The sequence below is a fragment of the Procambarus clarkii genome, chromosome 40, assembly GCF_040958095.1.
Source record: "Procambarus clarkii isolate CNS0578487 chromosome 40, FALCON_Pclarkii_2.0, whole genome shotgun sequence".
Classification (NCBI taxonomy): Eukaryota; Metazoa; Arthropoda; class Malacostraca; order Decapoda; family Cambaridae; genus Procambarus; species Procambarus clarkii.
Genome location: NC_091189.1, coordinates 4125742 through 4151880, shown reverse-complemented (window position 1 = coordinate 4151880; position 26139 = coordinate 4125742). Strand labels below are relative to the sequence as shown.

Below are 26139 nucleotides of genomic sequence, written 5' to 3'. Positions count from 1 at the left end.
AAAACTCTTAGTATTTATGATGTAACAAGATGAACATTTCAACCAAAGAATGAAAGAGATCTGCCCCTCGCTGGACATGGTATCATTCCTCATCCCCCCCCCCTCCTCAGAGCTGCCATCCGCTCACCTGACCAATTAAAGTACAAGGAGGAAAATGAAATTCGCGAGCAAATCCCAGAGGGACCATACGGGAAATTATAATACTTGGTGTCAAGACTAATTTCCTCCAAGTGGAGGTGCACACAGCCACCACCTCAAGAGGAGACTGGACGGTGGACCTGATGCTACCATGTGTACTGTCTAGACATGATAGACGGGACATGACAGTGGTGAAAGACGACACAAACACCTTGATGATCCCCCTGAGTGGTTGAACACCTGTCTCCTTACAGGAGGAAACACTGACCAAGAAAGTTTTGCACTTGGGCACAAACTTGGGGGAAACTCTCCTTGGAGGAACAAAAGCGTCCCTCAGTGTGCACGTGCGCGGCCCGCAACACTTCCACTATTTTATTACACAGGTGTATATTGTGGCGGGTCTCCTTGAGAGCCCTTCACATGCTGCTGTCCAGAAGGTCAAGTCCCAATCTTGGTGTTTACAAGGCGTCTGGCGACGGTGGGAAGAAGTGGGTGAATTAAGAGAACACTGGTAAACCGGGAGGTCTTCATAAACACTAAAACAATTTAGGGTTTACGTAGACTGCAATAACAGAATTGTCTATATTTAGTAGTCCTCCGGTTGGGTCTCTTGGCCAGTGAAATTGCCCCCCAGAGTCTGCTGCTGCTGCTGCTGCTTCAGCAGAGTGCCAAGATAAAATATCCCTTGTTGAGTCATCCGAGAGTCTATGATCAGCTGCAATTTCAGTTCCAGAAGCAGCTGACGCTACTGAGGCGAGGGGTCCAGCTGAAGCCATGTGTGAACCTTTCCCAGAACCCGATGAGGGTTCTGAAGGCAGAACTTTACAGATAATGTTCTTCTACTGAAATTTAAAATTTGCGATGAGGTTCCAGGGTCCACAGCGTTGTAGTGGGGGGGGGGGGAGGGGGGAGGGGGAGACTATTCCCCCTGACGAACTTTCACAAAATGGGAATGGGAGGACTTTTATGTGTGGCCAGCAGGGGAGAGAGAGCGGTGATGGGTGTGGCCAGCAGGGGAGAGAGAGCGGTGATGAGTGTGGCCAGCAGGGGAGGGAGAGTGGTGATGGGTGTGGCCAGCAGGGGAGGGAGAGCGGTGATGGGTGTGGCCAGCAGGGGAGGGAGAGCGGTGATGGGTGTGGCCAGCAGGGGAGGGAGAGTGGTGATGGGTGTGGCCAGCAGGGGAGGGAGAGCGGTGATGGGTGTGGCCAGCAGGGGAGGGAGAGCGGTGATGGGTATGGCCAGCAGGGGAGGGAGAGCGGTGATGGGTGTGGCCAGCAGGGGAGGCAGAGCGGTGATGGGTGTGGCCTGCAGGGGAGGGAGAGCGGTGATGGGTGTGGCCAGCAGGGGAGGCAGAGCGGTGATGGGTGTGGCCAGCAGGGGAGGCAGAGCGGTGATGGGTGTGGCCAGCAGGAGAGGCAGAGCGGTGATGGGTGTGGCCAGCAGGGGAGGCAGAGCGGTGATGGGTGTGGCCAGCAGGGGAGGCAGAGCGGTGATGGGTGTGGCCAGCAGGGGAGAGAGAGCGGTGATTGGTGTGGCCAGCAGGGGAGGGAGAGCGGTGATGGGTGTGGCCAGCAGGGGAGGGAGAGCGGTGATGGGTGTGGCCAGCAGGGGAGGGAGAGCGGTGATGGGTGTGGCCAGCAGGGGAGGGAGAGCGGTGATGGGTGTGGCCAGCAGGGGAGGCAGAGCGGTGATGGGTGTGGCCAGCAGGGGAGGGAGAGCGGTGATGGGTGTGGCCAGCATGGGAGGCAGAGCGGTGATGGGTGTGGCCAGCAGGGGAGGCTGAGCGGTGATGGGTGTGGCCAGCAGGGAAGGCAGAGCGGTGATGGGTGTGGCCTGCAGGGGAGGGAGAGCGGTGATGGGTGTGGCCAGCAGGGGAGGCAGAGCGGTGATGGGTGTGGCCAGCAGGGGAGGGAGAGCGGTGATGGGTGTGGCCAGCAGGGGAGGCAGAGCGTGATGGGTGTGGCCTGCAGGGGAGGGAGAGCGGTGATGGGTGTGGCCAGCAGGGGAGGCAGAGCGGTGATGGGTGTGGCCTGCAGGGGAGGGAGAGCGGTGATGGGTGTGGCCAGCAGGGGAGGCAGAGCGGTGATGGGTGTGGCCAGCAGGGGAGGGAGAGCGGTGATGGGTGTGGCCAGCAGGGGAGGCAGAGCGTGATGGGTGTGGCGTGCAGGGGAGGGAGAGCGGTGATGGGTGTGGCCAGCAGGTGAGGGAGAGCGGTGATGGGTGTGGCCAGCAGGGGAGGCAGAGCGGTGATGGGTGTGGCCAGCAGAGGGAGGCAGAGCGGTGACGGGTGTGGCCAGCAGAGGGAGACAGAGCGGTGACGGGTGTGGCCAGCAGAGGGAGACAGAGCGGTGACGGGTGTGGCCAATATCCCACATATATCCCCGGAGGGACAGCATTTAGCGCCTGGAAATATGAAGCGAGAAAGGAAACATTGACGGAGCCACCAGCGACTCGCAGCAAGAAAATCCACTTTCCTCCTGATTTGCAGCTCGGGCGAGGGGGAAGGGGCGGGCGGTGGAGGGAAGGTCATAGGTCCATAGGTCTGGACAAAGGTCCATAGGTCTGGACAACACAATATACGAGGCACCAGTATCGCTGGACACAAGTGGGGTCGACGCAGCAGTCTACCACCCAACGTGTATATAGGTAGACGCAGCTGCCGCTGCCTTACGTTAAGGCGGTAGACGGACAATGTCACTGTCTTCAGGGATGGTGGAGTGATATTTTATGATTCTAAATACAGAATATAAATATTCTGTATTTATAAATAAATACAGATTCTAAATCTGTATGATCAGGACAGTGATCGTACTAGACAATGTGAGGTCTGGTTTGATGTCTTCCTGCGAGAATTCGTCTTGGCTATAGACCCGTCTAGCAGGTTAATGAGGCTGAGCCACTACCACACTACCACACTATTCACCTTGTGAACCGTGACAACCCATCGAGCCCGACACTTAAACACTACATTACTCGATGTGAAACTGTACAATATTTGTACAACATGCCAGGAAGTCTCATCAACTGTGTAACCATTTCACTGAAATTGGTATATTGAGGTTATCTTGAGGTTATCTTGAGATGATTTCGGGGCTTTAGTGTCCCCGCGGCCCGGTCCTCGACCAGGCCTCCACCCCCAGGAAGCATCCCGTGACAGCTGACTAGCTCCGAGGTACCTATTTACTGCTAGGTAACAGGGGCATTCAGGGTGAAAGAAACTTTGCCCATTTGTTTCTGCCTCGTGCGGGAATCGAACCCGCGCCACAGAATTACGAGTCCTGCGCGCTATCCACCAGGCTACGAGGCCCTATTGGAAGACATCCTAATCATTTATCCAAAATTTGCCGGTCCATATTAAAAAATGAAGAATGTGGAAATAAAGGATTTTTCTCGCATCTGATGACTCCATCTCTTTCCTGTGTGGCGATGATCAATTAGAGATCTTAATTTACGAATTTGTAAATACAACTATTTATAATATCTTGTGTAATGGACTGTGACCTCGTGAAATGTGTTTAAACCTGAACAAATCAAGTGTAGTGTAGTGTTTACAACTACCATTTTGACCTTATGTAGTGTGTGTGATTGTGTGTCGTGTGTGGTAGTGACTACATCAACCTCACTGTAATGAGACCTAACTCGGATTACTCCCATTAGGCAAAATTGTATATTCATTTTGTTAGTAAAAGTTTAGAGGTATCTCCCCATATGTTCTCTTGATTTGTCACTCCATAAAAAACAAAAAACACATTTTTACCCTATGCAGAAACGTAGGAAGCCTCTTGACTTATCGGGTCCCATGCACAGAACACTTAAGATGTTTGTGAGCCGTTACTCAATACGTTACATTTGTACCGGTAGTTACGACAACGTTACAAACGTCAGCCATTAGTCGAGCGGAGGGTTAGAGAGCCGCAGACACAAACCTCGAACTAGCTAGGCTGAGCCCTGATGCCGAGCACGTCCGGCCTCGAGAGCCAGGGACCTATGGAGAGACTTACAGTGCCCTCACCCGGTCCCAGATGGTGCCAAGACTGTCACCCGTGTGTCCGGCCGGTGCCAGACTGTCACCCGTGTGTCCGGCCGGTGCCAGACTGTCACCCATGTGTCCCGTCGTGGTGCGTGGAAGCACCGGCCGTCACCGCTGGCCAAACACCCCAGTCCAAGCCTCGCTGGTGCTGGCTGGCCCCTCACCAATGGGGTTCATCTCCTTTTTATTGACATTTAAACACATATATACCCCGCAGTAACACGAGGTGTGGTGTGACGGTCAACTGGGTGTGAACAGTGAGGGCAGAGAACACTGGGGGTGGGGGGGGAGTGAACACCAGGGGGGGAAAGAGTGAACACCAGGGGGGGAGAGTGAGAACACCAGGGGGGAGAGTGAACACCAGGGGGGGAAGTGTGAACACCAGGGGGGGAGAGTGAGAACACCAGGGGGGGAGAGTGAACACCAGGGGGGAGTGAACACCAGGGAGGAGAGAGTGAACACCAGGGGGCAGAATGAACAGCGAAGGTATTGATTGATTGGCACAAAAGGTCTTTATCAGACCTCAACGGAGATTATTACATAAACAATTTCATCTATCCTTCACACCTTATAATTACAATGTCAGCTAGTTGCAGAGAATGTTCTATTTCAAGAGCTATATATTTACAGTAAGTCATTATACATTAATGGTAGGTCTTATCGCCAATACATAATTGTTTAAGCAATGGAGATATTACAGTCATAGGAGAGCTGCGGTTTGTTATTAGTCTTCACAATACACTACTTATTTCTTAATCTCATATCTCGCTTATCTACTAGAAGCGAAATATGGATACAGCGCAAGGATTTCAGGTATTTTATCCTTAGTAATAAAACAGGTTGCCATATCATACAGCGTGAGTTTAGATTTATCTCTAAATGGCTCAATTTTAATACAGTCCAAGATATAGTGTTCGAGTGTGTGTCTCTATCTTTGTCCACACACTTTACTTGATAAAGAGAGAAGATTAAGCCACCCAAAAGGTGGCTTGGGCATGAATAGCCCATAAGTGGTGGCCCTTTTGAGCCATTTCCAGTATCAATAGATGATACTGGAGATCTGTGGAGGTGCGACTGCACCCTGCGTGACGGGAGATGTCTCCCGTGTGCACTTCATCTAGATCCCTATACAACCCAAACTGCCGGGAAGGGAGAGGTGAGGGACCCTGGGCGCTAAGTAACACAGTAATGTACACGTCACGGCGTTGACAAGTGATGACAGCTACAACAGGCGAGGGGTTGGGGAACAACGAGGGGAGACGGGGCAAGTGAGGGGTTGGGGAACAACGAGGGGAGACGGGGCAAGTGAGGGGTGAGGAACAACGAGGGGAGACGGGACAAGTGAGGGGTTGAGGAACAACGAGGGAGAGACGGGGCAAGTGAGGGGTGAGGAACAACGAGGGGAGACGGGGCAAGTGAGGGGTGAGGAACAACGAGGGAGAGACGGGGCAAGTGAGGGGTTGAGGAACAACGAGGGGAGACGGGGCAAGTGAGGGGTGAGGAACAACGAGGGAGAGACGGGGCAAGTGAGGGGTTGAGGAACAACGAGGGGAGACGGGGCAAGTGAGGGGTGAGGAACAACGAGGGGAGACGGGGCAAGTGAGGGGTGAGGAACAACGAGGGAGAGACGGGGCAAGTGAGGGGTTGAGGAACAACGAGGGGAGACGGGGCAAGTGAGGGGTGAGGAACAACGAGGGGAGACGGGGCAAGTGAGGGGTGAGGAACAACGAGGGAGAGACGGGGCAAGTGAGGGGTGAGGAACAACGAGGGGAGACGGGACAAGTGAGGGGTGAGGAACAACGAGGGGAGACGGGACAAGTGAGGGGTGAGGAACAACGAGGGGAGACGGGACAAGTGAGGAACAACGAGGGGAGAGACAAGAGGGCGAGGAAGCAGAACAGATTATGAGACAAAATAGGTAATGTAACTGGGAAGATTATTAACAAGAAGGAAAACAGAGAATGAAGCCAAATGAGGCAATATATCAGGTTAATGACAGAGCCTAAAGGAGAGGAAGGGAAGAGCAGGACACGCAGGAGAGGAAGGGAAGAGCAGGACACGCAGGAGAGGACGGGAAGAGCAGGACACGCAGGAGAGGAAGGGAAGAGCAGGACACGCAGGAGAGGAAGGGAAGAGCAGGACACGCAGGAGAGGAAGGGAAGAACAGGACACGCAGGAGAGGAAGGGAAGAACAGGACACGCAGGAGAGGAAGGGAAGAACAGGGCACGTAAATGAGAGGGCCAGAGCAGGGCACGTGAATTATTAAAGCAGGTCAATCGAGGAACAGAGGAGAGGACGTGTGTTAGAGGAGGGAAGTCGGGTTAAAGACGAGAGAACGGTCATGTGAGCAAAGAGAGGGGGAGGGGACACGAGAAAAGAAGGAGAGGGGGACACTAGAAAAAGAAGTGACTGAGAAGTGTAACTAGCAAGAGGACACTAGACGAGGAAAGTGAGGAGGAGACAACCAGTAGGAGCGAAGCTGAACACACACACACACACACACACACACACACACTCAGGAGCGGAAGTGTAGTGGGGGGGTTCTCACGGTGTCGGGAAGGCCAGAGTAATGACAGTCATCTTCCATATTACTAAAGGAACCCTTCTCTCTTTAAGGCTCCACGAAGGTTCTTCCACTCCACCATTCCTTTCCCTCCGTCCCATCCTAAAATCCTTATCATGACGCCTTCCAAGCACTATATAGTCGTAGTGGCTTGGCGCTTTCCCCCCCTGACAATTCCCTCCCTCCCTCACTCCAGCATTAATTTCCTCCTCATCATCATCATCATCAGTGGAAGGGAAGACTTTCCTAGCGTCTCTTTTCCTCCCTTCCAAGGTGGAAGGGAGGGAGGGCTTCCGCAGGGGTAGCAACACACACACACAAGGCCGCTGCGGGTTGGCGGGACAACAGAGGACAAAGCAGACGAGCGCGAGCAGGACGATCGAGCCAACAGACACAGGACCTGGGCTCCCTGACAACAATTAGGAAGGCCAGGCCTCACAATACACAGAGACGTGTGGGGGTCTGGTGGCAGCGGACAAGGACACCATGAAAACAAAAGTTGCTCAACCAACAGACGGCGTCTTAAGACGAGATAAGACAAGTCAGGCGAGCACGAGACACACACACCACAAGGTGGGACAAGCTCATCCCGAGCATGACGAGGCTAGTTATACGCACATAACAGAATACATGCGAGACTTGACCGAGTACTCACAATGATATTCAAGACCAGAAGTGTTCTAGCAGACAGCGTGAGAGGCGTGTGGGTGGGTGGGAGTAACAACTTATAAACGTCTCCCAAAAACACACACTATTTGCATTATAATTATTACCGGGTAACTGTGCCCTTGTGCTGTGCGTGCGTCTAAAGGCCGCACTCCCCTACAGGTCGGTGTGGTCATTGGGTAAGATTATTCAACTTTTTGGGGGTTTCTACTGTAAAGAGTCGATGGTACCGGGGCGGAGAGACTTTACTCTTGTCTGAATATGATAACATATTTATTCTTTAATTGCTTTCAGGAAATGGAAACGCAACTGTTCAAATTTGTCATATGACATGACGGCGTAAGTAAACACCCGGCCACTTCCTAATTAATGTCTAGCAAACATCATGACACCACCGGGAGGGAGCTAGCCGCCAGCCGGCCCCCCTGCCACCACCGGGAGGGAGCTAGCCGCCAGCCGGCCCCCCTGCCACCACCGGGAGGGAGCTAGCCGCCAGCCGGCCCCCCTGCCACCACCGGGAGGGAGCTAGCAGCCAGCCGGCCCTCTGCCACCACCGGGAGGGAGCTAGCAGCCAGCCGGCCCTCTGCCACCACCGGGAGGGAGCTAGCAGCCAGCCGGCCCTCTGCCACCACCGGGAGGGAGCTAGCAGCCAGCCGGCCCCCCTGCCACCACCGGGAGGGAGCTAGCAGCCAGCCGGCCCTCTGCCACCACCGGGAGGGAGCTAGCAGCCAGCCGGCCCCCTGCCACCACCGGGAGGGAGCTAGCAGCCAGCCGGCCCCCTGCCACCACCGGGAGGGAGCTAGCAGCCAGCCGGCCCCCCTGCCACCACCGGGAGGGAGCTAGCAGCCAGCCGGCCCTCTGCCACCACCGGGAGGGAGCTAGCAGCCAGCCGGCCCCCTGCCACCACCGGGACGGAGCTAGCAGCCAGCCCGCCCCCTGCCACCACCGGGAGGGAGCTAGCAGCCAGCCGGCCCCCCTGCCACCACCGGGAGGGAGCTAGCCGCCAGCCGGCCCCCCTGCCACCACCGGGAGGGAGCTAGCCGCCAGCCGGCCCCCCTGCCACCACCGGGAGGGAGCTAGCCAATCATCGCAGCAGCTGCAGTACTCCCAGCTGAATAAGCCATAAAACTTGCACGTCTCAATTCGTCTGGTTGTATTGCTCGTAAGTCAAATATTTGTTTTACTAAATTTGTTTGGCAAAGATTTGTGTGTATGACGTTGTTACTCGCTAAACCTATTAGGTTGATGTGCATGACTTTTATACTCTCGAGTCGTGTCTGCCAGCTCCTGCGGCGTCGACCAGCCTCCTGTGGCGTCGACCAGCCTCCTGCGGTGTTGACCAGCCTCCTGCGGCGTCGACCAGCCTCCTACGGCGTCGACCAGCCTCCTGTGGCGTCGACCAGCCTCCTGCAGCGTCGACCAGCCTCCTACGGCGTCGACCAGCCTCCTGCGGTATCGACCAGCCTCCTGCGGTGTCGACCAGCCTCCTGCGGTGTCGACCAGCCTCTTGCGGCGTCGACCAGCCTCCTGCAGCGTCGACCAGCCTCCTGCGGCGTCGACCAGCCTCCTACGGCGTCGACCAGCCTCCTGCGGTGTTAGTTCACACAACCCAGGAAGTGGCGCTGGAGTAGCACCTTGGCGTAAGGACAAAACAAAGTCACGCTCTGGATCGGCCAATGACTTGGACACTAGGGAAAATTGAGGAGCAATTCCGTACGTAATGTCTGGCGAATTGCCGTCATTGCGAGTGTGGGCGCATCTTACTGCAGGACTTCCGCAGGATGGCGAGTTCCTTGGCCTCTTCTTCCTAAGGCACGCGCGTGTCCTCGAACCCCCAAAGGCTTTGCTAGCCATAGTATGACTGCAGCAGCCATAAGCGCCACTAACACAAGTTTACAATACAAGGTCGAGAAGTCCCTGGTAACGGAGCGGTGGCAAACTTCTGGGCTGGGTTCGAGTCTTGGCCAGTGAGGATTGACTGGGCACCAATCCTTATCATTGCTGTCCGTTCCCCTAGCAGTGATTAGGAACCTGGTCGTTAACCGATTGGCAGGTTGCAGGAAACCCTAGTGGGATAAGACTTACCACGAGTTGTATGTAGCGAAGGGAACCTTAGCCTGCTAACAAGTCGCAGGTCGTCAACTCCTGCACCAGCCTACTTAAAATAAAAACTAAAAATGCGCGCCAGTCAGCGGTAAGCCATACCCGCAACACGACTCTGCGAACACCACGTAGAGAGCACAAAACCTCCACAGGATATACAGTACAAGAAAGGACAATAAACACTAAAATTAAGCTTCCGTTAGCCAGAACGTGCACACACAATTTCACAAATGTTTCATAGAGCCTGTGTACGTGGCTACGTGAGCAGGACCTGAGCAATCAGCGCCAGGGCCGCTCCATCAGGCTCCTGGCCCGCCAGGGGACGGTCGCCTCCACCCGCCGTGGTGATGACCAGCGTCCACACTCACACACGGACAAGACAAATGCATCACAGCCGGCGCCACTCAACACCACCCCCCGAGGCCCAACACTTGGGGGTCACGCTCTGAGCGAGTAACGTTCACTACACAAAGAAAACACAAGGAAAACACCCTGTTTTGCTTCCTATTTGTTTGTTAGTTCGTCACTGGACGCAGGAGGGCGTCGACCAGGAGACTGATCGACGCCGCAGAATGACTTCTCCAACTTTGAGGATAACCTCACCTCCAAGAACGTGTAGCGATCTTCAGGGACAGTGGCACATCATATCTGTCAAGTATCAGACGCATCTCATCACAGCTCCTATACCTATGCAAAAAAAATGCCTGATGCAATAAGCCGTTAACCGAGAAGAGTTCGTTGTGTACGATGCTGTTCTTTTCAGTGTCTCATGATGTCAACATAACTTTGTGGCGAAGGATCTGAACGAGGTCCAGGCAGGCACTCGAGAATGACCAAGTTGATTTTCACTGAGCAATGAAGCCTTCGTTCGGTCAGCTGCAGACACTGGCCTGGCACAGCCCGTCCTCCTGTTAAGGTAGTCTTATAGTAAACGATGAGGACCAGCCTACATATATTGACGTAAGAAGGCAATTAGAAAGTAGAGATCGGTACTAATGAATTTGGTCAAACCGGAAAAGTTTTTGTATTGCTATTACAAAAAAACTTAACCTAACCTTCTAAGGCCTAATACAGTATAGTACATGTGTGTTGTACTAGGCCTAGAAGTATTTAAGTTTGATTTTAGCACTTTTTTGGGGACTTTAAAGTGAATAGTACCAAATTCTACTATCTAATTGTCCACTTGTCTATTTATGTACGAAGGTTCACATAGTTACAAAAAAGTACTATTAAACAGGAAGGTTGGGTTGCCTGGCAACTGCAGAAAACTTATCCTTTCCAATAGTTTAATTAGTCTGGCTCTTGCCTTAACTTGGGTAGACTACTTACTGTTGTCCCATCACTTGAGTTTCTTAACGGGTGACAAGACTTTTAAAATCTATAATTGGATTTTATCTGTGACAAACTCATTAAATCATATTTACCCATTTCATTTTATTTGCAATATAGTACAGACGTGCAGCTGGGTGACACGAGCGGTCAGGCACAGACGTGCAGCTGGGTGACACGAGCAATCCGACACAGACATGCAGCTGGGTGACACGAGCGGCCGGCACAGACGTGCACCTGGGTGACACGAGCGGTCCGACACAGACGTGCAGCTGGGTGACACGAGCAGTCCGGCACAGACGCGCAGCTGGGTGACACGAGCGGTCCGGCACAGACATGCAGCTGGGTGACACGAGCGGTCCGGCACAGACGTGCACCTGGGTGACACGAGCGGTCCGGCACAGACATGCAGCTGGGTGACACGAGCGGTCCGGCACAGACGTGCACCTGGGTGACACGAGCGGTCCGGCACAGACGTGCAGCTGGGTGACACGAGCGGTCCGGCACAGACGTGCAGCTGGGTGACACGAGCGGTCCGACACAGACATGCAGCTGGGTGACACGAGCCGTCCGACACAGACGTGCAGTTGGGTGACACGAGCGGTCCGACACAGACGTGCAGCTAAGTGACACGAGCGGTCCGGCACAGACGTGCAGCTGGGTGACACTAACGGTCCGGCACAGACGTACAGCTGGGTGACACGAGCGGTCAGGCACAGACATGCAGCTGGGTGACACGAGCCGTCCGGCACAGACGTGCAGCTGAGTGACACGAGCGGTCCGACACAGACGTGCAGCTGGGTGACACTAACCCGTAACTAAAGCTTGGGTCAGGCCCAGCAGAACACGAATATTAGTATAAACAAAAAAATCTAAAGAAAATGATTAAAGTTTTAATTGACAATAAGACGAATAACTGTAAAATATACCATCTAGACCAGAGCTGTGTTAGGAGAAACTCTGAAACTAAACGAATTTTTTATTTCAATTTAGAATAAATACGAGATGAAATGATTGTTAATTTATTATGCACCCCATACCGTTCCCGATGGTGGCAGTAGAAAGCAACGGGTTCAAGAATTGGACCAACAATTTCTCTTAGCAATATAATAGATACAATAGAGATCTTAAGAGATACAATAATGAGTTACCAAAGTGCCGAACGGCTATACATGTCAAATGCACTATTGGAAAGTGGTTATCAGCGAGCAGGATAAAACACTAGCTTGCTCGACACAAAGTTGACGTAGCAATAATAATCAATGATTGCTAATTTAAATAAAAACAAATCATTACCCCAGCAGGTGGAGGACATAGTGAGGGGCTACAGGAAGCACTATGGCAAAGCAGCCATGTTTAACGAGTCCCGTCTCTCCCAGCGGCGAGGAAAGACTACGAGAACCTGGCGAAGTCTGCCGCAGGATACGAGACATCACTCTAATTGTCCAGACAACTTGAACGGCTGTAGCAGGAAGTACGCTGCTTGGCTCTCCATGTCTTGACCACGTAACGTACTTAAACACCACCACCACGCTTACGGAGCGTGACGCAGTGCTCACACAACACGGCTTGTGACGCACCACGGCTGGTGACGCACCACGGCTGGTGACGCAACACGGCTGGTGACGCACCACGGCTGGTGACGCATCACGGCTGGTGACGCAACACGGCTGGTGACGCACCACGGCTTGTGACGCAACACGGCTGGTGACGCACCACGGCTTGTGACGCAACACGGCTGGTGACGCACCACGGCTCGTGACGCAACACGGCTCGTGACGCAACACGGCTCGTGACGCAACACGGCTCGTGACGCAACACGGCTCGTGACGCAACACGGCTGGTGACGCACCACGGCTGGTGACGCAACACGGCTGGTGACGCAACACGGCTCGTGACGCAACACGGCTCGAGACGCAACACGGCTGGTGACGCACCACGGCTGGTGACGCACCACGGCTGGTGACGCACCACGGCTGGTGACGCACCACGGCTGGTGACGCACCACGGCTGGTGACGCACCACGGCTGGTGACGCACCACGGCTTGTGACGCACCACGGCTGGTGACGCAACACGGCTGGTGACGCACCACGGCTGGTGACGCAACACGGCTCGAGACGCAACACGGCTCGAGACGCAACACGGCTCGAGACGCAACACGGCTGGTGACGGTCAACATTGTAAAAGCGCTTCAACACATTGCGAGGTCGAGTGCTCAACACGTCCCTACACCGTGTTGTCAACACACATCTCCAACCCCGTCCACGGACGACGAGCCCGTGTGTGCAATGTTGCACATTATTATCCACGTCTGCGGCCGAAAATAAACTAAATTCTCGTGAACAATTGTGTAACTGTAGAGCGTGAGGGGAAGCCCTGTACTGTGTGACTGACCTCACTGACCTCCTCGCTAGACACGACATACAACTGAAATATATATATATATATATTCTTCTGTTTACCATGTACAGTTAGTTCAGTTTCATACATTGTGCACAACACAAAATATTTTTTGTGCACGAATGTGATATCAAGTCACGATGGAAATCTTCCACACGAGCAGCAGAGCAACTGCTGGCGGGTTTGCTCTGTTTAACCACTTGTTGGATTGTTTAAAATTAGTAGTGACGTCCCCATACACTCATTCCTATAGTTCTGTCTCTCCAGCCGAAATAATACATGGATACAGTACGATATCAACTGTTAAAATGCAAATGGAAAATGACATTACAAAAAAATACAATATAAAAAATGGATGGCGGGAGAGAAAATGCATATAGAAGCTTATCATGCAGAAGCCCTCGGATGCTTTAATGTGTCCACAAATTCATGCCAATCATTACAAAAGCCAGACAAGCTACGCCTGAAGATTAAAACAGAATCCGGATTCCTCGAGTAATGTAGAAATATATAGTAAAGGAAGAAGCCTGTGAGGTGCAGATATATCTGAGATCGCGAGAAAGCCAGTGAGAGGTGTGACAAGTTCTTGGATGCAGATTATAACTGCCAACGAACCCTGGGGGGTTCCTCGCGGCCACCACCGTCTTGACAACTCTCGCCCTCCACCAAGGACGAGGCGGAGGTCAAGGCCGAGCTCACCAAGCAACAGGCAACCTCCAGCGCCTGCAGGACCAGCGGGAAAGATAACGGTAGATGGGGGCAGGGGGAAAAAGAGTGGGTGAGTAAATGCATTAAACAACAGGGGATGGTCACATTGGTACCCCAGCCCGGCGCTACTCTCCTCGGAACCGTTCTCGCGCACCAACACAGTTGTCTCCTGGATTGTGGATTAGGCAGAGAAATAATTCCCGTTGTATGGGACGGTAAGCTTGCATTTGGTTATATCTAGGTCCTCCTCCCCAACCGAGGCCAACTACTGACCTCCCCCAGGATGCCCCACACAGCTGTAACTTCAGGGTCCATTGTTTTATTCCTAAGTGAATATTTTAACTCCTACGTCATATTATATAAGGGCATGCCTAACGGGTCTGAATGGTCTAATAACTGGGCCTTCAGCGATGTTGTGTGCAAGCTCATGCCCCAGTTCCTGCTCACACAGTTTGCATTTTTTTTTCTTTTATTAAGACATTAGGTACATCTGCATTTGTGCAGCTACCCTAGACTATGTGAAGGGTGGAAGTACAGTGTAAAAAAGCTAGCTACGTGGTGCTAAAACATCCCCATCACACAGGATGGTTAGTCATACAGAGGCATGTGATAAGTAGCAGAGGCACTGGCAGACTCCGGGTGCGGAGTTTGCATCAGTTTACCCCTTGTGATCCAGTCTACGGAGGTGTAATGCCACATTTAGGCAAGTCTTTACACGTTTGTTTAACAGTTTTATTTTTTCTACCACGAATATCTGACCAAAGATGTGGCCATAGGCCTATACAATGCTTTACAGTGCGATGAGAGTAACATTAAGCCCTTCCGTCGAGTTTCATCGACACGAGAGCACAACTACGACAAATGATTGTATCAACATAAAGGGTTTGACAGTTGGAATCTCTTGTACCCGAGGGTTCAGTTTTCAGACCATTCTTGTAATTATTAAACAGCTGGACGTGTGACCAACACACCACTCCCAACACTGTTGGAGTACTGACCAACTATGCAATATGGTGCTCATTGACTTCTTAGCCACGATTACTAAGCATTAAACGTGTCCACTTACGAAACCTGTACATCTTTCCTCAATCACGGCGGCTTAGTTTACATTTACAAAACAGTTTACGAGCTTATGAACGCTGCCAGGTCCTACTCTGCCCAAAGTTAATATTAATATTCAGGGAAATCAGACTAACGTGAAGAAAAGGAGAAAGAAAAGGAGAAAACCCCCCGGAAGCTCTGATGCGACTCGAACCCGCGACAGAGGTGCTCCCAGCAGCTCACCTTACTGTGCAATCCCAGTTGTATAATCCCTTTAATGGGTGGTACAGTGGTAAGATGAGTGGCTGGCAGTGCCTTGGTCGCGGGTTCGAGTCACCTCACAACTCAAGTTGATTTTCTCATTATTAATGAGAAATTTATATATTAGGGGACCTAAACATTCCCTCTAATGCGTTATGTGTGGTTTCCTCCGAGGCTACGGGCCCCCTTCTTCCAGCCAGAGGTGGTACTCCCTTCCCTATAATATTATTGTATTAATATATTAATAGTTGTTCGGAGCTCGTTAACTGTTTAGTTAATGCAAAGACAGCCGTCATGAATGACTAATGATGTACAGGTTTCGTAAGGAGACACACTATGTTTGATCAATACTGGACCTGAACAAGTAACTTTGTTCTCAAGACGAAACCCTGTAGTTCGCTGCGTAAACTGTCAGCGTTTAAATTTGATAAACAGTTTAAAGTTTTTTATTATTTAAAACATATCAACTACGGCATTGGTGGGTTATATTCACGGGTTAAAATGGCGACAATTTCATGTTGGTGGGCACTGAGGAGAAACTATCTAACATACGCATCGCCCAACACGCATAGTCCTCGTATATACGCATCTCTTCCTACACGCATAGTCCTCGTAAATACGCATCTCTTCCTACACGCATAGTCCTCGTAAATACGCATCTCTCCTTACACGCATAGTCCTCGTATATACGCAAGTCTACACACCTTGGCTTGTAGGCTCGTGTGGTCAGCGTGCAACTGTGCCGAATTTCATGAAATGACTTAATTTTCAAGCTGTTCAAATGAGATAAAATATTTAGTCTATACAATGGGATCGAACTCTTGTCTCTCCTCTCCTCCATGACATCATACATAACAGTGAACTGCTATAGTTTCACCCACGGCTTCTAACCCATTCTCAGTGATTGATAACCCTAACGACTGAAGAACAACTCTCGGACACAGTTCCGCGTCCCGTGTGTCTCAACTCTGTCAGCTGACCTTGAAGGGGCCTATATAACCCTAATCTTATTTACGAAAAACTATCACAGTAACGAGGCGAATAACCCAACTAGCTGCCCAACTTACGGGCTCACTATAGCCCGTGCTGCTTGGAACTTTTTGTCACGAGTACTTTAACCTAAAACAAACACCAACAGCCACCTCTTGGAGTGGCTTAATTGCCAACAGCAACATTAAGAGGAGACGAAGATGTGGCGAGCAAGACTGAGGTGATGGTCCAGGTGAGAGGGAGTGAGAGTACGGGACAGTTGAAGCTGTGACACCACGGGGAGAGGGAGGGGGGATGGGGGACGGGTTGGAACAACATCAGCGTGGGACAAGCGCAGGATGTTGTTATCAGAGCGGTTGTCCTGTAGGCGAGGCGGACTCCCATGATCACCAATATACACACTACGGTCACGGAGGCTCATGGGAAGAAGGGCAACGGTGTTCACCATGCCCCGTTAAAAGCATGGAATATATATATAAAATTAAACATATATATTTATACGAGAGAGAGAGAGAGGGATAGAGAGAGAGAGAGGGATAGAGAGAGAGAGAGGGATAGAGAGAGAGAGAGAGGGATAGAGAGAGAGAGAGGGATAGAGAGAGAGGGGGGATAGAGAGAGAGAGAGAGAGAGAGAGAGAGAGAGAGAGAGAGAGGGATAGAGAGAGAGAGAGGGATAGGGATAGGGAGAGAGAGAGGGATAGAGAGAGAGAGAGAGAGAGAGAGAGAGAGAGAGAGAGAGAGAGAGAGAGAGAGAGAGAGAGAGAGAGAGAGAGAGAGAGAGAGAGAGAGAGAGAGAGAGAAATATATACAGTAATATGATAGGGTAAAACAGGTCGGGAGTCAGTACATTAGACAACCGACGGTTAGGAAAGGCGGGATCCAAGAGCTAGCAGCTCGATCCTGCCAGCACAAATAGTAAATACACGATACAAGGCTACACGGCATCCACGATGACATCCACCCCAGCCTCGCCGGGGCCACATGTGTGGCCACATGTGTGACGTCACACACATCTAAACACTCCCATATTATTGCACAATTATTGTACAGGAACTTATCAACATTTTGTAAGGCAAATCTTGTTACATTTATTCATATTTACCCAATTAAAAAGAGTCCATGCCTAACAAAAGTATGTATACCATTATATTCATTACTGACAATAAGAAACTATCAGAATCGACTTGAGAATGGTCCAGGACGGACCGAAACGTCGTCGTCCCTTCTACTTCTAGTGTGTGGTCTGGTCAACATACTTCAGCCACGTTATTGTGACTCATCGCCTGTAGAAACTATCAGAAATATGTTGGTTGGTCAGTAAGGTAGAGAGCCACGACCTGAACAACCCTCCACACGTTCATAGGTTAAGTCTAACCCCAATTTGAAGGCCCTCATAGTTGTAACAGTCCAAGTGGGCTGCCGGGCTACGAAGACCTCTCTTCCCCTAATAGACCAAACAATCACCAAGGAGGGTACAACCTTCCTTAACCACCCCCCCCCCCCCCCCCGTCTTCCCAGACCAGGAGCCAGATTCACGAAGCGGTTACGCAAACACTTACGAATTTGTCCATCTTTTCTCATTCTTTGACGGCTATGTTTACAATTATTAAACAGTTAATGAGCTCCGAAGCACCAGGATGGTGTTTATAACAATAACAACAGTTGATTGGAAAATTTTCATGCTTGTAAACTGTTTAATGAATGTAACCAAAGCCGTCAAAGATTGAGGAAAGATGTACACGTTCGTAAGTACTTGCGTAGCAGCTCTGTGAATCGGGGTCCAGGTACTTGTAGTATTGAAATCATCCGTAAGTAATAGTTACAACACCATTCTCATATTTACGAAACTGAATGCGAAGTATATTTTCAATTTACTCTGGTGTTTACCTAGCAAGTGTAAATTATGTAATATGGTCAAAACTATGACAAGATGATCCACCAATGATACTCCTTGTTGGACGGCATTATCTTGCCAAGTGTCGCAATAACCGGACGCTCACTCACATCTGCCGTATGGCAACGTTGCAAAAAAACTAGCAAAAACCCTCTCCAGTGTCTTAACCCCACTAGGAGACTCCTGCTGTGGGCGTGGTGGTCGCAGGCCCGCCCACAGACACTCACTGAAGGTCCCCTCGTGCTGTGGGCGTGGTGGTCTGAGGGCTTCCCACCTCCACACACCCGCAGCCCGGCCTCACAATCTACGTCGTCCAGGACGCAATATACATACTAACCGCCTTCTCCCAGAGCAACGCACTCGTGCTGCACCTTCCTGTGTCTGTTGTGAAGCTCTCCTGGCCTGGCCTGGCCTGCCTGGCCTGGCCTGCACTGCCCTGCCCTGCCCTGCCCTGCCCTGCCCTGCCCTGCCCTGCCCTGCCCTGCCCTGCCCTGCCCTGCCCTGCCCTGCCCTGCCCTGCCTGGCTGCCTGGCTGCCTCTGTCTTCACTTGGCTATTGTGCAGCGAGGATTTTATATAATAATCTTGCCGACTGAAAACGTTTTTATTATCGTTTACAGTAGCCTACAGGTTAAGCACCAGCTTCTGGGCTCCGATTTTCCCTCGCTGGTCGCTAATTACAATGGCTCTTGGCTCTCCAACCATACCTACTGTTGCAACACTGTATGACAAGAGTCAGCCACAACTGCCTGCAACACAGCACACGAGGAGTGCTTCCTTGCGTCTTGACTCATCAGCATCTCTTGTTTCCACCCACGACCTCCCCCCCCACAATTGTTCATGACACACTTCCTTCTATGTTTATAATAATAACACTAATAATAATTTTTATTAAATAAATTAGAGGGACTGAATATAATTTACAAGTAGTAGTTAGTAATAGTAGGCATCCATCAGTCTCAGGAGACTATGGACTTGCGCACTGGCGTCGGCCTGGTATTCGGGGGAGAAGCTGTTACCCAGGCAGCAGGTCCCCCCCCTCTCCACGGCGCTGAAAGTCTCCAATGGAACTCATACACCAATACGATTGGTTCTATATGTTCTATATTGAAAGTTATATGTTTAATAATGGTAATGTAGCAAGGTGTACTTCCCCTCACAGTACCATTCCTCACAGTTGGGTGTGTTTGTGGTGCTGATATGGGAGCGTGCACACATGGATGTGCTTACCGGACCGGGCCTCAGCTCTTGAGTCCCGCCACTCCAATTACAGATCCATAAATGCAAATGCCCCCCTTCCCCCCGCGTTTCGGGTCAATAAATTTGTTTTAAGGTTGTTTTTTTAATTTGCTTCAATAGTTTTATGTTGAAGCAAATTCAGTTTCCTTCGCTTCAATTTGCTTTGTTACTGTTTTATTTGTTTGCAATTCTCCCACTAGAGCTCTGTCTAATATCTCCCTCTGGCTCATTTGTTACTAGTGTCTTCATGTGGCCTCTCAGAAAAGTAAGCTTAAGTATCTTGTACGTTGTTGTCATATCCCCCAACTATTCCTACGTCAATGTAGCGGTGGTAAGTTCTCTCAGATAACTACTGTAGTTTAATCCCTTGGTTCAGGAAGACGCCTTGCCGAGTATCACTGGATTTGTATAGTTTCACTGCAGGCTATTACCATATAGGACTGTCAGGCAGGAGCTGCATACTCGAGAAGGGGTCTTGCGTAGATTGCATATAGTACGAGTGCGTGCGTGTGGACACGTCAGCACTTCTTTAATAAACTCAATATGGAATAGCATTCCTTAAGCTCCTTTGAAATTGCCTTTTATGCGTCAAATTGGTGTATGGAGGAGATCCCGTCCTCTCTCACACACTGCATGTTGACACCACAGTCCGCCCCGACACCTCCAGACCCGCCTGCGTCTTGCACACATGCGCGCGCGCGCACACACACACACACACACACACACACACACACACACACACACACACACACACACACACACACACACACACACACACACACACACACACACACTCACACACACACTATACACTTCTCTTTGATAATACATATAGAATTAGACCTTCAACTTTGTATTCATTCCTTTTACACCGAGGACATGCCGCCTTGAATCCCTATGACTCGTATGGATGTGTAGTTTACACTATGCCCTTTACTTTAGCTGCTTGCTTGCCCTTTCTCCCCCCCCCCCCCCCCAATAATTCTTCTCCCCTTCTTGAGCTGTGTTAGGGGTCAGAAGTTGACCTCGCCGCCCATTTGTTAAGAGGCCTTTCAAAAAATATTTAATAGAGTAATTCCTCTCTTAAGATACTGTGTTACCTCAAGTAGAAGGTAGTTGATCTACCATAACATGGAGGGGTAGGTCGCCCTCCACTAGTTCAAAGACCAGGCTGGGATAAGACATTGCCAAACAGCTTTTAATTAAAAATTGCTGAGTGTACTGAACGTGGGTGAGGAGACCACCCTAACAAGCCTCCTCCTGTAGGGTGGCAACAAGCTAACTACCCCGTGGACATCTTCAAGAGGAAACTAGATTGTTTCCTTCAAGGAGTGCCGGACCAACCGGGCTGTGGTGGGTATGTGGGCCTGCGGGCCGCTCCAAGCAACAGCCTGGTGGACCAAACTCTCACAAGTCAAGTCTGGCCTCGGGCCGGGCTTGGGGAGTAGAAGAACTCCCAGAACCCCATCAACCAGGTATCAACCAGGTATCAACCAGGTATCAACCCCCCTTCCCCAGCTGATACTAGCTGGGGTAGTTCGGGTACATATACCCGGCGCAGGAGGATAGGAATCGGGACGGGAGACATCTCCTGTCCCGCAGGGTGCAGTCGCATCTCCACAGCTCTCCAGTATCATCTATTGATACTGGTAATGGCTCAAAAGGGCCACCACTTACGGGCTATTCATGCCCGTGCCACCTTTTAAGTGGCTTAATGTTCATTAATCAATGGATAGGAATCACAGTACCCTCGGGAGAGCGCCGCGTGAAGGAGCACGGGACCTCAGAGCCAGGTGGGAGACGGGGGTCTCCAGCTGTGAGAGGTCCTGGTCAAAGGTAACCTGTGGCACCTCTAATTTAGACATGAAAATACATCACTTGCCCTTTTCCCAGTGTAGGATAGTGACTTAGGAATTTGCCAGAGTAGGAGACTTAAGAGTGTGTGGTGAATATCATAATTTCGATTAAATAAAATCTTATTAAATTGCCATCATTATGCATTACTGGTTTTCCCGACATTGTCATCTCCCGTGTGTCATCATGGCCGTTGAACCTCCTTGTGTGACCCTCCCAAATTCTCCAGTACTAAATAGTTTAACAAGTGTCAGTAAGTGATTACACCAAAAGAAGAAATGTCTCAGTAGTAATTAAAGTCAACAGGGCACGGTGCCCCCCATGAACCACTAGTGATCCCGTAATTATGTCTCAGTAGTAATTAAAGTCAACAGGGCACGGTGCCCCCCATGAACCACTAGTGATCCCGTAATTAGTCATTATCAATACTGTTGTAGTAAGGAATGTAACAAGGTGGTGGCAGCCGCTGTTTCTTAGTTGACTTGAGACTAAACGTGTCCTTGACCGTACCATTGGTTCTGTGAGAGACCAGTAGGACCAGGTTACACTCTACTGTAAACATTGTTTACACTGTTTAAGTAAATATACTTAAGAGCCCCAGTGGGTAACCCTACAGTGGTGCCAGGTACGGGGATACAACAGGGAGCAGGTGTAAAGATGAAAGAAACGCTGCTCATTTGTTTCTGTCTCAAATTGGAGTAGAGCCCGGGTCCTTTGGACTACGACCCCAGAGCTCACTGCGCTGACCTCAGAGTGTGTGTGTAGGTTATTGAAGTTATCTTGAGATGATTTCGGGCCTTTTAGTGTCCCCGCGGCCCGGTCCTCGACCAGGCCTGCACCCCCAGGAAGCAGCCCGTGACAGCTGACTAACACCCAGGTACCTATTTTACTGCTAGGTAACAGGGGCATAGGGTGAAAGAAACTCTGCCCATTGTTTCTCGCCGGCGCCTGGGATCGAACCCAGGACCACAGGATCACAAGTCCAGCGTGCTGTCCGCTCGGCTCCCCTGTGTAAGAGTATGTTTGTGTGAAAGAGACACAGACTAAGAGACAGAGACAGAGATAGGGAGAGACTGTACACCAGAACTTAACAGCTGGGTTACATGATACTCCTGCCACTAAGGTGGCTACAGGCGCTCCCACCGACATCTGGAGCCCTCCTTAGGTGTCTTCCCACCACACTGGCCACACCCCCTCTGGCCACACCCACACTGGCCACACCCACACAACCCGTCCTCTCCACTAATGCTCCTCCTCTTATACACAATGATCCTCATCGTACAAACTAAGGGGTACTAATGAGAATTAGCGGCTCACAAATAACCACGTTTTCTATGGTCAGGAAGGAAGGCTAGATTAAGGTTGGGCAATTTTCGTTATAGCACGTCGCATTTTGACGTACACTTGACCTAGGTCCAAAAACTGATGTAAAAGAAAACGATACCAGCTCGCAAAATTTGACAATGTCCCGTTTTCTGTTCGGGGGTTCTCTAGTTGGCTCGGTTAGGGCACGTTAGTACGATAGTTTCTCGACGTTCGGACGAGGAACGAGACAGAGAGGACAGAGAGAGAGAGAGAGAGGAAAAGAGCGAGAGAGAGAGAGAGAGAGAGAGAGAGAGAGAGACACACAGACAGACAGACAGACAGACAGACAGACAGACAGACAGACAGACAGAGACAGACAGAGACAGACAGAGACAGACAGAGACAGACAGAGACAGACAGAGACAGACAGAGACAGACAGAGACAGACAGAGACAGACAGAGACAGACAGAGACAGACAGAGACAGACAGAGACAGACAGAGACAGACAGAGACAGACAGAGACAGACAGACAGACAGACAGACAGACAGACAGACAGACAGACAGACAGACAGACAGAGAGAGAGAGAGAGAGAGAGAGAGAGAGAGAGAGAGAGAGAGAGAGAGAGAGAGACAGAGACAGACAGACAGACAGAGAGAGAGAGAGAGAGACAGACGAGAGAGAGAGACAGAGAGAGAGAGAGACAGATCGCGAGAACAGCCTGGAGGGTGAGTGACTTGGGGCTTGTATTTAACAGTACCCTCTTATTCTGTATATTGCGCTAAATCAACTCTACACTCACCATACCACACTGGCATTAAATCAATTTAATATGGGTTAAATTAATCCAAAAAAAATAAGCATTGACCTCTTGACAATATGTTGACTATTTAAAGTTTAAGTTGTCTTTACTAATACGCGAAGAAAGATGTTAGCAAACCTCCACTCTGGCGACTTAACATATTCCAGACTGATTAACTAGGCCGGAGGGAGGAGATAATCGCTGAGTGGTGCCACTGAGGCCTTCCTCGCCTTCTCCAGGAAACAACTTAAAAGATTTGTCTCCGTGGTGTAGTGGTAAGACACTCGCCTGGCGTTCCGCGAGCGCTATGTCATGGGTTCGTATCCTGGCCGGGGAGGATTTACTGGGCGCAATTCCTTAACTGTAGCCTCTGTTTAACGCAACAGTAAAATGTGTACTTGGATGAAAAAACGATTCTTCGCGGCAGGGGATCGTATTCCAGGGACCTGCCCGAAACGCTACGCGTACTAGTGGCTGTACAAGAATGTAACAACTCTTGTATATATCTCAAAATTTAAGTGTTCAACGTAAATAATAACTTTGTTAACCGTGAATGTTAATGACCGTGAATGATATTAACAACTAATTACATTAATAACACTACTGTCGCCCCCTATATTGCCTTTACCCACCATCCCTAACATCGATTTTTTGTACCCACAGGTGGATACAGGAACAGACCTCTTCCCACTCCTGTTAGCCGGCTGAGAGCTGCTCCTTCCTGTAGCTCATGATAAGCCTTATACCCACTACAGTGTTCTCTGGCACTTGACCCGACAGTTGGTTAACAACCAGGTTCCCCATTACTACTTGGTGAACAGGAGGGGAGGAGAAGAGTTGAGGACTAGCGCCCAGTCAATCCTTCCTGGTCCGGATACTAACGCTGACCAAACTGTTGGCGAGGAGCGGGCGACTTTAACCCCTACTATTTGCACCATTCTCCAACATTCCTTACCACCTCCGCTACTACCACACCTCCCAGCCCCCACGCATACACCCCACCACCACCACACCTGCAGCAGCAACAGGAGGGCCAGAGGCCTGGGGGGTGTTCCTGCCCCACGACAACACCCACCAAGGGAGCCGCGGACACCCATGCATCACAATGAACTGCCTGGTGAGGCGCCACCATGGGAGGGGAGGGGGGGAAATGCCTAATGAACACAAGCGAGGGTAATACGGGTGCCTGGCGAGGGGGCGATAGGGGAAGGGAGCTGAGTTATAACCTGAGAGGGGAAGGGCACTATAAAAGTGAAGGGATTGGTGGGGAGGAAGACAACTGGAACATACAGACCATCTTGTATCGACGATACAATTCAGTTTCTGTTTGAAGTCTAAGACGAGGGGGATGCAGAGGTCCCACCTCACACGACGAGTGAGCATATTAACCCCCCACCTCCATTTAAAACTTTGACTCAAATATCACAGAGGCGGGACGAAAGAGCAGAGCTCAACCCCCCGCAAGCACAACTAGGTGAACACACAGCCCACAACAAGTGAGCAGACACAGCCCATCTCACGACACCTAAATTGCTTTACATTTTTCTAGCACGTCGTGGGAGCATGTGGAGGCTGCGGGCGGGATGCCATCCCCGACCCGGAATACCCATCCCTCACAGCTTATGAGGGCATCCGCACCCCTCACCCGTCCACACCCTCGCCCACTGCCTCATCACACACTCCCCACCAACCTTAAAACCTCATAAATTTAGAGAAAACAGGACAAGAGGACATTGAGGTCAGTTGGACACTGGAGGGAGAGGCAGACAGCCACGGAGGAGAGCTCTACGTGTCCACACGTACACTGGAGTACACTGGAGTACACTGGAGTACAGTACACGCTGCGGAAAGTATTATTTAGGAGTAGGCTGCGAGATACGAAAAATAATAGTCCAAAACCATAAATAACCTGCAGTGAGGACATAATGTGAATTAATACTTTAAAGTAGCGCTTAATTATTGAAGGCGACAAAGGAGCCTTCAGTTCACCGATCTAACTGGAGGTTTACTTAGGCAAGTATTCTCGAAGATGAAGACGCGTGGATGATTCGTCTTTAATGACCGTTGCCCGTAGGAGAGGGCCATATAACAACCCATGACAGGTGTGTAGCAACAGTGACAACCAATGATTGTAATCACCACCATCATAATCACCATACTTACAATCACCCCCCCCCCCCAGCTCCTCCATAAACACCATCCATTGCAATTTTGATAATGACCATCATAAGAAAGAAAGCCAGCTTCATTACTGCGAACGTAATACCATCCATTATCGTCGCCAGGGTCGTTACGATGAAGGTCAGAGGTCATCGAGGCTTGCACAACACCACAACAGCGTCACTAATCAATGGCTAGGCTATACACACACACCAATGTATATCATCTGTTATGATAGAAACCTTCTCAATCTATCAACGCCGCGTCTAGGAACCACTGATTCAAAATTGACGTAATACAAATCTGAAGAAATTACGCTGGTGTATCCTCTCAGGTGACGTAATCTGCTGTATTTGTCGCAGGGCAGGACGCGCACGTCTTTGTTCCGCCACCAAACAAATGTATATTGCATTTGTATGCATACAATCGTGTGTGTTTTCCTACAAAAGAGTTTGAAAATCACGTTCAATACATGTATGATCTAACATTCTACACAAAAAGCTCTCATCCATGGACTCGCGCGCTGTTAGTTCACTGTCCGTTGAGTCTTATGGAAGGTTGATTGTCAATATGTCTGCTGACCAAACACCACACTAGAAGGTGAAGGGACGACGACGTTTCAGTCCGTCCTGGACCGAAACGTGGACCTGACATT

At 50.6% G+C, this 26139-nt stretch overlaps 1 protein-coding gene across 8 annotated transcripts in view; it reads right to left on the bottom strand.

The window, feature by feature from the left end:
- CRMP (Collapsin Response Mediator Protein) overlaps window positions 1-26139 on the bottom strand; it is a 155552-nt gene that overhangs the window by 63307 nt on the left and 66106 nt on the right. The window contains exon 2 of one of the 8 annotated variants that reach the window (XM_069338621.1): window positions 13847-13954. The exons of the other annotated variants lie outside the window; for them this stretch is intronic. Within the exon in view, the coding sequence (XP_069194722.1) occupies window positions 13847-13954 (108 nt within the window). The remainder of the gene's footprint in view (window positions 1-13846; window positions 13955-26139) is intronic. 8 annotated transcript variants of the gene reach the window in all.